We start from the raw sequence: 17899 nt of genomic DNA on the forward strand, positions 1-17899 counted from the left end.
CTGATTCATATGAAAAATGTTTTGCCACGTCGCTGTTTAGTGTTTAAAGAAATATCATTCGACTCATGTTTCCATTTAAAATTCACAAGTTGGGCCCTGGCCGCCATGAAAAACGTCCCTGAGGTCACATCATCATCATTTGACGTACACCGTATCATTTTCTTGTTTCACTTTTTATTCTGTTCATTTATCTCCAACAGTTTTCTCACTAATGGTACCGGACGTTTTATTTGATATAGGCACCATATCTTGGCCGCCATTTTGAATACGGTGACCGATATGAACAATTCTTTGCTCCAGCGCTTTGTAGCTTTTAAAGATCTATCGAACGAGGTATTACTCACCCCATGTTTCCATTTAAAATTTTAAAGTTGGGCTCTGGGCCCTCATGAAGGGTGGCTCTGGGGGCACCACTATAACACCATTCAATGTGCCCCATGGCATTTCTTATTTGAGTTTTTGTTTTCATTTATGTTGAAGCGTTTTCGAGATATTTCCGTGGAAAGATTAAAATGGGCCACCCTATATATATAGTTTTCATAATTTATGATCAAAATTGACGGTAGCAGCTTCCTGAAACACGTAGGACCGATAGCTAGAGTGTTATTTCCACAGTGGGAATACAAATAACGTGGAAAGACTTCAGATTTTGTTACAACTTTTTTTCCTAATAAATTTTAAATTAAAAGCTGGATTTGATTTTCTTTAAAAAAAAAAAGCTATTTTTATCGTTTGAAAAAAAAATCTGCTTTGTAGATTATATTATTTTGTTTTGAAAGGTGCTCGTTTGAATGATCTTGACTATAAACTAAAGTAACACTGCCATCGAAAATGATCCTCAGCGAACACAAATTCACAAGTGTGGAAAAAAAAAAAAAAGCCTCTTAGTTTTTTCCAGCTCTTTGAGTAGTCTTTATCTGTAGTGAAAAATATTCTGTAACTCCAATAAATTATTATGTTTAATTAACAATGGGTCGAAAATCAAAATATGTATTTTGATTCATGATCGAGAAACTGGCGATTACAGTGCAGATTTCAAGAGTATTACTTTTTCAATATTCACGTCATAGATCAGTATACAGAGGTTGATCCAGTTATATTGAGCCAAACTCAATGTGCAACTGTACCGCGCATGCGCAGCCCATCGCCGTGAGATTGCCACGAGGCAAACAACAGTATCTCGTTAGTCATGCAGTAGAACAGTGTGGTCGAACATAGTCTGATGCCGCAGAAACTGGACATATTCTGGGAAGAGTTGGTTGTGGCCCTTTTCGACGCTAAGTTCACGGTATCGCACACGTAGAAATGTGTAAAGGACGTAATTTCCTGCAGGTCATGCCACTGTGAATCATATTGTACGGACATATTCGGCACAGTTCTGGTCCCACCACCCGACGCGAGCAGCTAGAACCGTTTCCGAAAAGGGCTCATGATTGTCGTCGTTTTTCTTACAGAGGCAAACTGCGTCTCCAAAAGGTGGAGCAAAACGTCAAAATCGATGCAGCGTACTACCAGACTCATGACTTGACTGAAATATACCAGAAGGAAATCCGAGCACTGTATGAACAAGACTTAAACTAGATTGAATCGCACCAAGACAAGGCATTCAGTCACACGGGGAAAGCATCGCTGGAATTATATCGGCGTATGGAACAGGAAACTGGAACTACCACAATTCCCTTCTCTGATATCCGTGTCAAAAGTCCTCGTGCCAGTCCAATGGATTATTGCGCTTTCGAACTCCTCAAGCGGCACCTGTCTCATCGTCGAGTCCGCACCGTCTCCTGCGTGTGAAAGACCTGTGAAGAGGAGTGGGATGCAGTACCCATGATCCAGCAGCAACGCAGTGTCCTGCAATGGAAATTTGGATACCAGGCAATAGTCTGTAAAGGTGGCCTACATGTCGATCACAACAGGTGGTGGAAACACGGCATTTACTTGGTAAGAGGCACACTCAAATTCGGCTCAATATAACTGAATCAACCTCTGTAATATATGATATAAATGGTGTGCGGTGCTTACTGATCCGCTCTTTTATTTTTATTTTATTTATTTATTTATTTATTTATTTATTTTTTTGGTTGATGGGGCCTACTTTTCCCGTTGAAGCAAACAGCTCTCTTTTAGTGATTTCTTCATAATTAACATGATGGCCCTCGTTTTGTAGAGATTTTCAGAATTCTGTTAGACAGAAGTTGTTTCCGATCTCTAGTGATGATTTCGAGACGTTTAGGAAGTTCCATGACGCCATCATCATTGCACTGTTTAGTTATCCTGTACTCTGTCGCTCGGTGCCTATGATTCTATTGGAGGAGGCTGAGATACAGGATAGACTTGTCCAGTCCCAACCACTTCTCTTCACAGACTTTCTACAGGCCGTCAGTGGTATGGGATTTCTTTGTACTGTGCCAAGTTCTGGTTGATGAGACCAGAGTGCAGTAGTCCATCATAGTGAGGCATCTGGAGATTTCATTGGAATATGGATGAAAGGAATGGCACGGATACCAGTTTCTTCAGCTATTTGTTGATAAGAGGACTGTCGAGTGAAATGTATAATTCATCCATGCCTAATATGGCAATAAATGGGTCCAAGACGTTAGTCTGATATTGGAATTCGCCTTGACATTTTTGGCGACACGGTGTATCTTTAACTTCCTATTGTAAAAGAAATCGATCATGAATTTCATGCCGAAACTTTCCGTAAATTCACGATACCATATTTGGTACTCTTTAACACCACGTTCTCTATAGAAAATTGCATGCAGCCTGTTAGTCGTTAAGGTATATATACGAGGGTCATCCAGAAAATAAAGACCGTCTATTATACAAAATGAAAAACAATATTTATTGGAGAAGGCAATTCTTTTACATACCTAAAGTTTCTCTCACTTCTTACACAATTACCACCTTCATTTAAACATTTATTGTATCTCAAATCCCGTGTTATACTCTTCTACCGACAGTTCATTAAACCAGGTGGTCACTATCTTCTCCAACCTTTTAGCACTTCCAAAACGTTTATCGCCCAGAAACTCTTTCAGCTTAGGGAAAAGGTAAAAATCGCTAAGAACAACGTCCGGACTATAGGCTGGATGACAAAACCTTCCCATCCAGCAATTCTTGAGTTGTAGCAGCAGTGTGAGGGCGAGCATTGTCTTGAAGTACAATTCCTCCAGAAAACATTCCTCGCCTCCTGGTTTGGATGCTCGCCTTAGTTTTCGTACAGTCTCATAACGCTTTGCATTGATCATAGTGTCTTTTAGCATGAAATCCACCAAAAGAACACCTTTACGATCCCAAAAGACTGTTGTCATGATCTTTCGTATTGAGAGTCTCTTTGAATTTTCTCGGTTTTGTGTGTGACGAGGGATGATGCCACTTACGTAATCGGCGCTTGCTCTCTGGGGTAACACACCTAAGTCTCGTAACCAATCACAGTCCGATCAAGAAAGGCGACTCCGTCTGTGTGATGTCGTATCAAGAATGTCAATGCTGAATCCATTCTTGGAGTTTCGATGGTAATTCAGTTGCCGCAGAGCCCATCGTGCACAAATTTTGTTGCGACACAGTTTCACAAAGGAAAGTACGAGAAATGTCTGGAAGTACCATGTGCATGCAGTTCGTGTAGAGTTACGCGCCTGTCTTGCAAGATTCTGTTATTCGCCGCAGTCTTCAGGTCAACTGTGATGAGTGATGGGCGTCCAGGTCGAGTGTCATAGGGCACATTAGTTCATCCGTTGTTGAACATTTCACACCATTTTGCATATTTCTTTCGTCTGTTACATTATCATCATGCAGTTTTCAGTTGCCGGTAACTTACTGCCGGTTTCACCTTTAAAGCGTTCAGAAATCGAATAACACTCCTTACCTCACAGTCAGCGGGATTTTCAATCACGTAGTTCATTTTGACCACCCCAGCTGCACAAGGACGATTTTTTGCTACCTCTACTCACAGCGTTGAGCACAACTGTTAGGGAAGCTAGTTGACCCTGAAAAGAGAGAGAGAAGTGAGCTGCGCGGCAGAAATGCGCGAGCGGTCTTTCATTTAAGTGTAGTGACCACGTGGCTTAATGAACTGTCGGAAGAAGAGTATAACATGAGAATTCTTGAAGCTCGTGAACAGATACGACAGATGTTTAAATGAAGGTGGTGATTATGTAGAGAAATGAGAGAAAGTTCAGATATGTAAAAGAATTATTGTTTTTCCAATAAATATTTTATTTTTTATTTTGTATAACTAAACTGTCTTTATTTTCTGGATGACCCTTGTATGTAATATAATATACCTCGTCCAGTGTGACAAAGTATTTTCACGTCGCCCGTTAGATGGTGCTTGTGGATAGGTAATTGGTGCAACGTTTTGTAATGTTTTCATAGTAGTTTCTGAACACATCCGTTTCGATGCCTCTCCCAAGCCCACGTCATGATGAATTATGTACGAATTATCTAAGAGATATTGCCAAAAATCGTATCATTCCTGAATAGCGTACGAATGGAAGATAAAGTGATATGTGTATATAGAATCTGAAAGTACACCGAGCTAGTAAACAGGCTAAATCCCCTTCATGACAATGCTATATTGTTTATCATCACAAAAATAGTTCTGTTCGGTTGTAAACACGATTATAAAGTAATGTCATTTTGCTGTGCAATTTTTAACTTTAATCAGATTTCTGTATTTTTATGTGGCAAACTTTAATGCGATATTGCTTTAAAAGTCCTTAATATATTACGGTAATAATGTTTTGTGTTTACTTTTTTTTCTAATGAAATCGAATGGTTTCAGAAAACTCCATGTTAAAACATCTAACTTCAAACTATCGGTTTATCAATTTGATTATCCAGTTGGTGTTATTTTTTCTTTCTGATCTTTGTTTATACATTTCATTATATTAAGTTTTACGTAATCATTCTATGACTGACATATTTAATGTTCTTTTACAGTACATCTTTATGTTGGATTGTTTTGAGAGGATATTAGAGGAGAACAAATGGACAGACACAGGAGATTGACAGTCTGCCAAACGATAGATGTCTCACTCCTACTGTGTCTCTTTAGTCTGCCGTTACTCCGTGAAGAAGATCCAACCATTTCGCTCATCACTTGTGATATAATTCAGAGTTATGTTCCCCTCAATTCCCATCGAAATAGAAGCAACATTTGTCCATGGCTCATCCCTTTAGTCTTGTCACGTGTGAATGACGATCACGAGAAAAAAGAAAAAAAAACTAACACCAGAATTTATTTCTTTCTTCCATACCACAATATGTGACGTAGTAAAGTATCTTCTACATGAACAAGGCAGCATATTTTGACGTATGCTTTGATTTAATTTGCTCATTTCCAGTTTAGTAATACAGATATGCATAATTAAATGTGTTAAGTAAAAAAAAAAAAAAAAGTTCGATAATTATACGTGTAGACACCAACTTCCTTGTTATATATATATTTTTTTTAAGCCAAATAAAAATTAGGTTAGGTGCCATTTGATGTAACATGGAGAAAACAAAGCAGTGCCCGAAAGTTGTGTACTGTTAGTCTTATTTAGAAATATTCGCAAATTAGTTTTGCTAAATATAAAATGAACTATTATTTTTATAGTGAAGGTGTTTAGCATAATAATTGTGGTTAATTTGGACAAAGGATACACTAGAATGTACGTTGTATGCTCCGAAGTTGTATGTATGTTTATTTATTACAGTTGTCATTAGTACAATGTAAAAGAATAGTGTTTAAATGCCGCTTTTAATGTATAATTTGAAAGCATATGCATTATTCGAAAGTGCAATGAAACACCCATTTAAAAAATGTTCATTTTTAGAAGTAATAAAGACAGGTATGGTTAACTAAGCACTTAAGAAGGAAATGGCCTAATTACAAATTCTTGTATAAAGATTTTTCGTACAAGCGTTAATGATGAAAATCTGTAATGAGTAAAGATGTTACTGAAAGTTATACTCTATTTCCGTGTAAATTATGTATATTGGTATACAGTTTATGTATGTGTAAGTATTCGGCATAATGCGAGATTTAAAGTTTATTTGATATAGGAACTTGGAACTTCGAGTAACTTCTTAAGTACACAGGTGTATCATAGATATAAAAGTTTATAGAGTGGTTATTCGTTTCGATTTGTATTAGTTAAGTTATACTACATTTCAAACAAAATTATAGAGATATTTTTATTTAAAAAAAAAAAAAAAAAAAAAAAATACAAAAATGTGTATAATGTCGGAAGTCTTGAAATATTACGTATTATGTTAAAGAAATCGCTTAATAAATTAATAGTTACGGAAGCAGATCACGAGTTCTGTTAATTTGTACACCCTCTGTTACACCAAGAATAGTATAATGCTGACATTGCTGTTGTTGAAATTCGAGGTGAGAATATGACAAAATATATTTTCAGTAAGCATATTCAGTGAATTAAATGAACAGACTAGTTCAATGCTAAGGTGAAGTCGGAAATCGTTCCTAGTACATATCATTATATTACGATTGTTGTCATACAATTGTAAAGAGATGGTTCAAATGCTGCTATTGTTTTTAATAAAAGCTTTTGCTGAAGTATATCACGTTAGAGTGGTTCTTGTAGATATTAGTTGTGAAAGCTTTGTGTATGTTACCGTGAAAAACAGTTAACATTAAGTTACTATGTGCAGTATTAATTGTAAAGAAATCAGTGAGCGAGATTTCCGAGAATATTTTACAGATGTAGGTGCCCTTTCAGTTCTTATTGTATCTTTTTTCTAAGGTTTCATTTTGTTTATATTATGCGTGTGCTCCGAATGCTCATTATTCACTTGATTTGAATTACTTGAAGACTAGTCGTTTTTTTAATAAGTAGATTAACTTAATGTTTGAGGTGGAATTTTACAGAAGTAGACATGGCTGCAATTAGCTGAATCTGGACAGTTAACAAAAACTACTTCATTTTACGTTTTGAGATTCTCAAGGCTTTCACTCGGCACCATAGGCAACTCGAAGTAGGCCGACCAACTGTTGTATCTAATTCCTGAGATTGTTTCATTTTTTATTTTGTTCTGGTTTAACCAGAAAATGAAATGAAATCTTTGAGTTTTACGTCTGGTTTAACCAGAATAATTTAAAAAACTAGAGGACAAAGTGTGTACAGTTAGAATTTTTGGTTAACTCATTCAGAACCTTACGAATGTTAGAGAGAGGCTTTAGAATCTCAAACTGCAGCTCAAGTACCAAAAGATAAAATTAAGCTATATAATAAATTCAGGTTATTGGTCACCAAAATTAGACAACTGTTTTACGGTATTCACTTTGCATATGACATGCAATTATAATTTCTGCTGACTTTGTGTTTAAGAAATTAGTTTCGGAAAGCTTATTATTTATTGGGCTTTCCTGAAGAAGTTACCTTAATATAAAACGAAAGAATATTTCATTCAGGGTTCACGTCTTCGCAGTTAACTATTAGAAGATTCATGCTACTACTATTGTTCATTTGTTCTTATTCTGAATGTTCTGTTCTCTTAAGATACATTACACAATTTTGTAAGAAGAGAAATTAATGTATTATTCGATAGTGAATGTGCGTGTTCTCTGCTACTTTACCGCGTATTTATTAGAGATCTGGACTGATATATGTATTCAATAATTCTCTTCCGATACGACGGCAGCAGTATTTTTATGCAGCAGTAAATTACATGAAATATATTTCTGTCCTTCCGAAAACTTGAACAAATTTATAAAAATTCTTGTCTGAAATCTGACAAATTTTTTCAGCACTCTTTGTAGTTTTACTTAAAATGTCCTTTACTGGTACTCTTGAGATGAATGTTTCAATACTTGGGCTTACAGTAAAAAGTTAAGAGATTGAGACGTTACATTTATCTGCTTGAATTCTACCTACTGGTGAGAGTTCCAGTTGTAACGAGAAATATTGGTATATAAATTTTCGGTCTAAAACCGTACCATTGACAAGTGTATAATGAGGAAAGACGTTTAGGGGTAACAACAGTTCTGAAAGTTACTCTGGTACACTTCGAGTTTCATCATTCAATCTGGTCATAATTAAAAAAAAAAAAAAAAAAGTAATTTTAATCCGTTGATCCCATGCACAGTATGCTGCAACAAGCTAAACTGTATACAGGGTGTTTCAAAACAACACCGACAACGTATGGGAGGTGATTCCTGACACCAAGACAAAAAGTATAGACCAACCTGGGTGCACAAATGCTTCCTTTCGGAGTTATAGGGTGCCGAAAACGAGAAAAAAATGAGCTTTGAAAGTACATAACTCCAAAATTATGGGATCTACCGTAGTCCGGTCAAGATTTCATTTAGAAACTAATATGTGCGCTATCCAAATATACATGTTTCAGAATCCTGCGGTACTCATGCAACAATTTTTATAGAGGGAGTTTGGCTACGGGCATATAATTTGAAGTACTCACCACTACCTCTATAAAAATTGTTGCAGAAGTACCGCAGGATTCTGAAACCTCGATATTTGGATAGGGCACGTATTAATTCCTAAGTGAAGTCTTGACCCGACTACGGTAGGTCCCATAGTATTGGAACTATGGACCTTTAAAATTCATTTTTTCATGTTTTCGGCAGCCTATAACTCCGAAAGGAAGCATTTGAGTATCTAAGTTGATTTATACTTTTTTCTTATCTTGGTGTTAGGAATCACCTCTTTAACGTTGTCGGTGTTGTTTTGAAACATCGTGTAGATTCGAAAGATAAAGTCGGTGGAAATCGAAGAATATATGTTCGACTGAACATAAGGCAATTGATTTTAACACGAAAATCCTATTGATTTGATGCTGGATAAAAAATAAAGCATATACCTCATTATATCATATTGACAGTACTAATCGCATTCGAAATTGTTTTATTACAATGCAACACATTCTATAGTAGTGTTGAAGTGAAACTATTTTGAAAAATCACAAAGTGATACACGATGTGCAAATTATGTTGTTATTACTCATCACAAAAATTCTCTAGTTCTTTTTGCAGCTATGCCTACTTAACCAATTTAATGAAGTGAAATATAACATACGATGATTGTTGAATGACATAATAGTTTCTATGCAGAAACATTAGTGAATAAGCATTCATATGAGCCCCCGAATTGCTGTTACAATAATGAGAGTTAATCTCTTATACCATATAACAATACTGGGTCATGTCGTTTGTTCGAAAATTTTAAGCTTTTTGTTCTTTTTAAGTATTTATCAATTGCTTCGATGTATCAAGTGTCTCTAGTGCAGCTTTTAAATAGCTTTCTATGATTGTCTTTCTTATCGATTATAAGTGTAATGAAGTTTTTCAGTTGCTTCCTGATTTAGATTTGGCCATAATTACACATATCTTCATACACGTACGTGTGCGAACTTGCCATTTTTCGTTTCAGTCCTGGTGTTATTCAACTCTTGCTAATTTATGGTACCTGATACTAGGTACATATGAAGATATACAATATGTAGAAGCTCAATGTAGTTCTAACGTAACTTGCAAATTCCTGCCACTTTACTAAAAATATAATTGTTGTTAAGCTCTAATTATATCTGTAGTGTGAAATCTGAAATAGCAACTTTTATTTCCGTAGTAGCGTAATGTAATAAGTGTATGTGTTATTAAACTAGTATATGTAAAGCTGTGACTCGTGGAGTGACCATTTTTAGAAAGAAAAAAGAAAATAAATATCGATCAATAGAAGCAATATGAAACTTTTGCGACATTCTGATGTACATTCACTATGTAACTAGATGAAATATTACTACAAATTAATTTTACGTTATGGAATTGAATGCAAGTTTTGTTCGGTGAACTTAGTATGTGCAGCAGTTGCGGGTTATATTCATTTGATATACTAAAATATTAAAGTCAATTTTCACCTATCTGTATTGTTAATGCATGTAAGTTAATAGGGTGTCTTTACATTCACAAATATATGGGACATCGAGGCTATCAAAGACAGGGCGTGTTAACCAGTGTTTGAGTTTTATCCGACACATTGTACTCTCTTCGAAGTTTAAACCTGTTAACGTACTCACCGAAAACTATAAGTTTAGTAAAGATTCATTAAAGAGAATATCTGGTAAATTATTTGAACTTTATATTATTTGGTAGAAATAGTGTAGTGCAATAATTTGATTATTGAAATTTGTACAACAATGAAGTAATTTATTGTGTCTCATAGCTATATGAAACTATCCGTTATGGTAAACCACATAATGCCGTCAAGTTAGACCTCAGATATCCGATTGCACGTGCCGCGGAAATAAAATTAACGAAAATTTCTAGAGTTATTTGCTTCCATTAACGTACGTGGACTTTAAGTGAATTGTGTTGTTTTCAAGATAGATCTAATAAAACCTTCTGTATTTCATGGGAAATTTTCAAGTACCGCAAAATCTGTTTTTAGTACGACATTCTGGCTACGACGCACTTGTTTCATATGTGGTTCCGATACCATCAATATAGATTCTGTCTTATAGCCTCAGTCCTACTAAAAAGAGTAAATTACAAAGCAACGAGCATCTGTAATTTTTATTTTTAGATTTTTTTCAGTGTTTATATTATAATGGTAAGAAGTTGTAATTTGTATTGGAAGATGCAGTATTTTATTATTCTGCTTTTACTGCAAAATACAAGATTAAAATAAACTATATAAAGTTACTGTTTCTTGAACTATCCCCTCTCGGTTTTGGTAATTTACTTAGTCACTCCACATAAAAAAATGTGAATGTTTCACACTTTCTGCCTTTTAGATGTGTCTTGCCAAATTTGATTGCATTTTTGATTATTATTATTATTTACTGTATATTTAGCTATAAACTATCGAGTATAATTTGCTTAGTCATCTTGCCTATACTGATTCTTAATATCAAAATACTGTGTGCGCAAGGAAAGGTGGCTTCTGACAGTTCGGTAGAGCACGTGGAGTATTGGAAGCGCTGTTGCCAGTGTCTCCGCAACAGAGACAACAGCTCTGGCGACAAACTTAAGACGTTTAACAAGTCGTCTCAACTACCGGCAACAGGGCGTTCCATGACCTTCGTTGCCTAATAACAGCGTGAAAGAATACTGCTGTGATTGGCGAACAATCCTCCCTCTCATTTTGTTTACAACATGTGTAGCTATCTGTCAGAGGCCACCTTTTAGTAACTCGATAATAGTATAAGAAACAAATAGAATGTTGTTTCCTATTAGTAATTTTTTATGTTCCATGTACACTGACAATCATTCCATAACCATTACTTATAGGTATATGTGAGTGTGAGGGATTTAAGATTTTTTTTTAATTCGTGGTAAATTGTAGTATATTTAGAACATCTGAATGGTACCATATCTAGTTTTTTTCTTTTTTCGTTCGCTGTGAGGTCAAATAGAATAGTTGCGGCGTAACAATTTTACAAACATATATATTTAATACTATATATTTCTGGTATCATAAGAATATTAGTTTTTTTTTCTGCTGAATTCAATTCTGCTACATTTAAAGTTATTGGGAATGATAGGGTGATCTAGATGCATGGCTTTCTGTGGTCCAGAGACGGCCAAAATATTCGGATAACGGATATCGGCTGAACGGGTAATATATATCCATCCCTACATAGTTGTATTACTAATCCTAGGAAATTAAATGGGAATTAGTTATCAAATGAGACAGCAGATTTCTTCTAATACTCTTTTAAGAAAATAGACAGTTTGTACAATCGACTCGAAAAATGATTTTCGTCAGTGAAATTAAAATTCTTAATTTTCTTTATTCATTGAACTGTTACAGCATTTGTAGTTGCTTTTTTCAAACAACGAATTCTTTGAGTGGTTCGAAGCTGGCTAGCGTTAGTTTCCAAGCTGTTGGAAAAGCAAGTAAGTTTATGGAGCAGGCTGTGTCATCATTTAAAATTATGTGACAGCTGTACGTATTTAATAACCTTGTATGAATCTTTACATCTGCATTATTATTTTCTTCTTGATGTTATTTCACGTTTGTATTGATGTTTGGTATAGGTATAGAGCTTTGAAAAATTCACATTGAGTGTTATTTTAACCTTTAAAATTAACATCCGAAGGTTTTGTGTTGGAGGGTTTACTACTACAGATGTCTAAAAGTTTTATTTATTTATATCAACAGATAATAGTACAGAAATGTTGGGAGAAGGAGCTTTAATTTTCTTTCAACAAATCTGTATTGTGGGCCCCGAATATTGATATGTAATTTAATTCACTTTGTAAACAAATATCTGAAGTAAACTATCTAGAAGAGGTAACAAAAACTATATATCTACAAAGAATTCAGTTTAATAATGTAATTTTTCAGTGACGTTCTGTCCAGTTGATATATTAGTTAATATCCTGTGTAATGAGTCATTGACTTAATTAGAACTGTTCATAATAGGAATTAAAATACCCTACCTAAAATACCTAATTTGGTGCATTTAGATTAATTTTGTTCTTTTGCTATCATTTGTATTTTTCTGTCCGTTGCTTAAAAATTTTTCTTTTAAATTTGAGAGAAATAAGATTCGATTAAATATATTGATGTTAATCGTGAGTGTATAAAGTAAATTTAATGTAACTCATTCTAGTAGTGATCATTTGGATTTTGTTTTACGCTTATTATAGGTATTCGTCTGAATCGTATAGCAATTAACAATAGCCCTTTGCAGTGTCATCGGAACAAAGGAATCTCGAAGCATAACCCTGTATTCCGACCTGACGCCTACTTGAACGCATCACAGTTGTTTGTTGGCTCTTTCACGTTCCTTTTTTTTTTTTTCCCTCACTATTTGGTGAATGTTTAGGGTGAACGCATGTAGTGTATTTGTCTAGTGTGAGATTGTTTTAATTTTTTTTTTTTTCGTGAGTAATAAATTTTGTAATCTCGCTTCGGGATCCCTTTCTTCCAGCTATAGTATAATGAAATTATGACATTGGTTTGAAGGGTCCTTGGAACCGTCTGTACCTTTTATTTAAAGGGGACTTTCTCATATTGTGTTCATTCCATTAATTCTTTTATTATCAGTCACTTGCGTTTGGTTTCTGTCTCCTTTAACCTACAGGACAAAACAGCAGGACATTAAACTGAACATTTCACTTAAATCGGAACACAATTGCTACTCTGTTCAGTACCTGTTTTTTTATATATGCCATATATTTCATGCATTATCATCTCAATTAAACTGGACCAAATTATCGTAGTGACTTTTGGGGTATACAGTGGACGTGTCATTAACGGTACCGGTATCCAAATATCGTATGAAGGTGGTATCGTTTTCTTCTTTCGATCTATATTTTCTAGTAGTATACTTGATCAAATAACATGGTCGCTCATACATTATTAATAGCATATACAGAATAAAGCCTACATATTCAATACGCTTTATACACTCTAAAAGATCTATTGTGTACAATTGTATGCAAATATATTTGCTTTACTCGATTTCAAATACTTAGCTAATAAGTTCAGTGCACTGTTACAGACTGCAGAGTGAATGCAATGTTTGATACAGTTTTCTTACGGACACTTTCGTTCTTGATATCAATTTCGTTTTCTGTTTTGATCTATTTCAGAAAGAATTACTAAAAACAGACCTGGCACAGAATGTGTTATGTGGGGAGTTAGAACCTTCCTTCAAGTTTTAACTCACATCCAAACTACCAAATCATCTCCCTTTATTTTAATTGAAAACGCCTGAGCTTGAGCTAAAACATGAATCCAGCACTCCCATTCATTACATTGGCAATATTGGAATATCAGTGTAAAAAAATATTAATTAATAAATGTGAATGGATTTGGATTAGGATTTAGATTTCTGGGCTTTCGGCATCTATGTCCATTTAACCCGTATGAGGTGTGACGTCCCTCGGCGAGCACACTATCCGGGGAAAGCGAAGGAAGAAAGGATTGGGAAAGGAAGGGAGCGACCTTGGACCTATAAGTTAGGTACCACCCCGGCATTTGCCTGGTGTGAATAAGGAAAACCTCATTCAAGATGGCTGGTCTAAAAAAGCTTTTCACACTTTTTTGACCGAGTGCCTCCACCGGGAATCGAACCCGTGCCGCTCGCACCGAAGACGAGAGCGTTAGCGACTACTCTACGCAAGGCCACATAAATAGATTTGGAGAAAGTGGGTGAGAACCTATGGTAGTGGAGCAGTTCAATGATCATTTTTGTTTATGTTGACAAAATAATTTGTCTTTAGAATTAAAGACGGGCAGAAAAGAAACTACGAAACGTGGCTTCACGAGGATCAATTCCGGGTTCATGCGCGTTGACTGTGCCTACGCTAGACTACATTCAATATTTCTTTAAGAAACGAAAATAAACGATCTGCAAAATAAGCAAGTGAACTAAAATTTCCAAGATATCCATTCTACAACCTGACTTCAGAACCAATACAAAATTTCATTAAGTATAATCGAGAATGAAGGCTAAAGGGATCAATATATTCAATCCTTTCGGAGAGCATAACCCGTAAATTAACCTGGTTTAGATTCTGATTGTTTCATAAACAGATTGCGTAGGCAGAATAATACTATATGGCTATAACTGCTAACATAGTTGGTAAAATACCAGGCATTGATTTTCTATTAAAAGGAATAAACGGGCCAGGTGGTAGAAGGCTGCCGTCTGCTGTGATGACAAATTATGTGTAATTTATTACACCAGACATTACATAACGTAATTTTCGAATTATTAGGTATTTTTAACGTAATTCGAACTGTTAATACAAATAGATGAAATCCCGGCTCAGACGGCTTAGCGCTCCATTGTTGTCTTTCAGCTAAGTTTCCTCGTATTACTAGTTGTATACATCACACTGATTACTCAATTATAAAGAGATGAATGATCTATTAGAACGGTCGATTTCTAGTTTTGATTATCACGGAAGAAGAACTGGAATCATCTTAGTTCACGTACTTTACTGATTTTATTTATTATTAGTAATTTTATCTTTTAATTACTTTTTTTTTTTTCAAAAGATTGTTCGCACAATAGGTCTCAGAGGCAACTGAAACATACATACATTTATTAGTTTTAGTATACTTCAAATTGTTCACCTCACGCAGCTATATAGGTCTACAGTTACTGTGGCTATTCGCTGTGAGGACACGTTTCATTGAAGCACTGTAAGTGTGTCACATATAACAAACATTAGTCTTCAATTTGGGCCCAGAGCATAGTCAGTGAGATTGAGGATAGGGCTACCAGGCGGCTTAATCGTTCGAAGTGATAGTGAAGCACTTGTTCGCGAAGCACTGTTTAAGTTTTTACTTTGCTTTAAGCTTTATGTGCCGGAGTGAAACTCTGGCAGTAGATTCAGATCACATTGTGCTGTTAATACTATGGATATCACGGTAATAAAGTAGCAATGACCACGAGGAGTTCGAACTTTTATCGGAATTTCAGTGTATGCTAAGTATATTGTGTTGTATAAAGTGATAAGGAAGCGATCATCACATGTGCTACAAGTTCTTGCAATTGTAAGTGTTCACATTTTATAAACATACATAAATAAACATAATAGAACTTTCCACTCCGTAATCTGCAGTCCTTGAATGTTTGACTAATACTTCTCTTGGAAAATAATAGTAATTAAAACTTCGTATTACAAGTAGTATGACGTTGACTGATCCAATGAAGAAAGTACTTGATTAGGATCCTGAATTCGAATTTTTACTACGGCATAAGATAGGTTAAATATTAAATACGAAATGTCCAGTTATATATACGAAAGAGAGTGACGAACTAACGCAGAAGACAAAGACAACTCAATTACATACTGAAAAAGGTTCACTACAATATTTTAAAAAAAGCACTTTCATTATACTTTTAAGTGGACAAGGGAGGTATGGTATTCTTTGGGCGCTACACACACACACACACACACACACACATATATATATATATATATATATATATATATATATAATTAAAATATAATATTTGCGCCATTCTGCCAATTATTTCATGGTAGTTTATTTGTATTAATCTTTTATTATCCTGCAAGAAATGGATAAAAGATGCAAAAGTGGGTCAACAAATAAGTTCATGAATCAACATAAACGAGCATTTTTTCGAGGATAAATATATTTAATACCTTCGCCGTGTTCACTTAATTTTGTGATAGGGTTAGTTAGTGTACCGGTAACTCTGACGGTGACTACTTAATATTTACACATGAATTTGTTTTATTTTATTGCACTGTGTATACACGTAATACTTTTTAATAACGCATTCAGTAATGAAAGAAGCTGAAATCGGTTAAGTTTCATACTGATTTTTTAACCATTTATAATTTCGGCTCTTTTGTGTTGGTTTCTCGAATCTAAAACTTCATGTTTTGTAATGATTAGTAGTGCGTAAAGACTTGCGAGTGAAGCCAGGTGCATATCTGTTATGACCATTTTCTTAAAGGATAAAACTGTCAACCTTTTAAATGAAGGCGGGTCGTATTTCCTACCTTCGGACAGAATTTAACTAATTTTGGTAATTGTACGTTTTATCAAGTTTCGTGCTTGATTCGTGTAAGTTCTCCCAAAAGTAAGGTTAAAGAAAGCAGGATCGAAACCATTTCAATGATTATAAATGATTGTAGTGACAAAACGTGATTTTAAATGTGATCATTGCAAAATGGCCGCAAGGCAAATGCTGATACGTCACATTTAGCCAGCAGCATTTGTATATCAGTTGGTTCTGAATCTTGTTGTCCATCTTGATACAAAATGTATTATATCAACGTCATTATTTCATGAAGTCATCGATAAAGATTGTCGATAATTTTCAGATTATTTGACCACATTTTGCCCCGATGCGAAACCAATTGATATACAAATTATTTTTGGCTAAATATGACTTATTAGCTTTTGTCTCGCGTCCACAGAGATATCTTTGTCTAAATGAGAACAAAAATATATAGATATATTTTAATTAAAGACGATGGATTATGCTATTGAATGCATTATTCTATATTGTGAATCATGTTTTGTGTGTGTGTGTTAAATACTTGCATGTCAACAATTTATGTATCAGTTTTCTTCAACTAGCAAATATTATTTATGAAAATAATTTGCGAAGTCATGTATTTTCAATTAGTTAGTTAGGCAAAGCGTATGATGACGTAATTAAATCATTAGCCTACTTCTGAATATTGGAAACATCTCTACAAAGTAATTTACTAAATATCTTACACATGTTAGAAAGTTACGCAGATCAGTTGAAAAAACATTCTGTAATTTTTGAGTGAACGTAAAAGTAAGCAGCAGACCGCTGAATACTGTTTTTTAAATATGTAATAATTCAGAGATACTTTGAGTATTTGTGTAGCTTCCTCCTTTATTTCCATTAGAGACTGAAATTGTTTTTCTAATGTTGATGCTGCTGCTTCTGCTACTGCTTAGAAAGTGCACAACGTATTGGGCAACCATGTTTATTTCCTCTGTGTTGGACAGATATAAATAAGTAAATATATATATATGTGTATGATTTTCAAACACTATATCTTATACAAATGATAGTCATTGGGCTACTGTACATAATTTGTATATTATTGAAAGTTTTATGTATATACATATAAATAAATATATATATTATAAAATTATGTCAAATAAATATGCATTGTTATATATATAATGGTATTTTATTATGTACTTCGTTATAAAACCTGCAATGCTGTTGTATTTTGTGGAATGTACAGTTTGCGGCGTCACTGTTTGCCTAGCATACTCCACATATAGTCCTGAAATTTAAACAATTGGCTTTAGTCATTGTGAAACAGCTTGAGCGTTAGATGTTTGGAATTCATACTATTATCACTGAGACTATATTTTTCAGTTTGCAGGCGATTACGAAGGTCATCGTGAAAGCAAAGCCTACTGTGCTACCCAATTCTTCAAGGCTA

At 34.7% G+C, this 17899-nt stretch overlaps 1 protein-coding gene across 2 annotated transcripts in view; it reads left to right on the plus strand.

Moving 5' to 3' along the window:
• The window catches only part of Snx27 (sorting nexin 27), a 157400-nt gene extending 141472 nt beyond the window's left edge, over positions 1 to 15928 (plus strand). For both annotated transcript variants that reach the window (XM_081734099.1, XM_081734100.1), the window contains exon 11: positions 4945 to 15928. In XM_081734099.1, coding sequence (XP_081590225.1) covers positions 4945 to 5013 — 69 coding nt within the window. In that variant the 3' untranslated portion in view covers positions 5014 to 15928. The remainder of the gene's footprint in view (positions 1 to 4944) is intronic.
• The last annotated feature ends 1971 nt before the right edge of the window (positions 15929 to 17899 follow it).

The sequence above is a fragment of the Thermobia domestica genome, chromosome 12 (assembly GCF_964235325.1).
Source record: "Thermobia domestica chromosome 12, izTheDome1.hap1.1, whole genome shotgun sequence".
NCBI lineage: Eukaryota > Metazoa > Arthropoda > Insecta > Zygentoma > Lepismatidae > Thermobia > Thermobia domestica.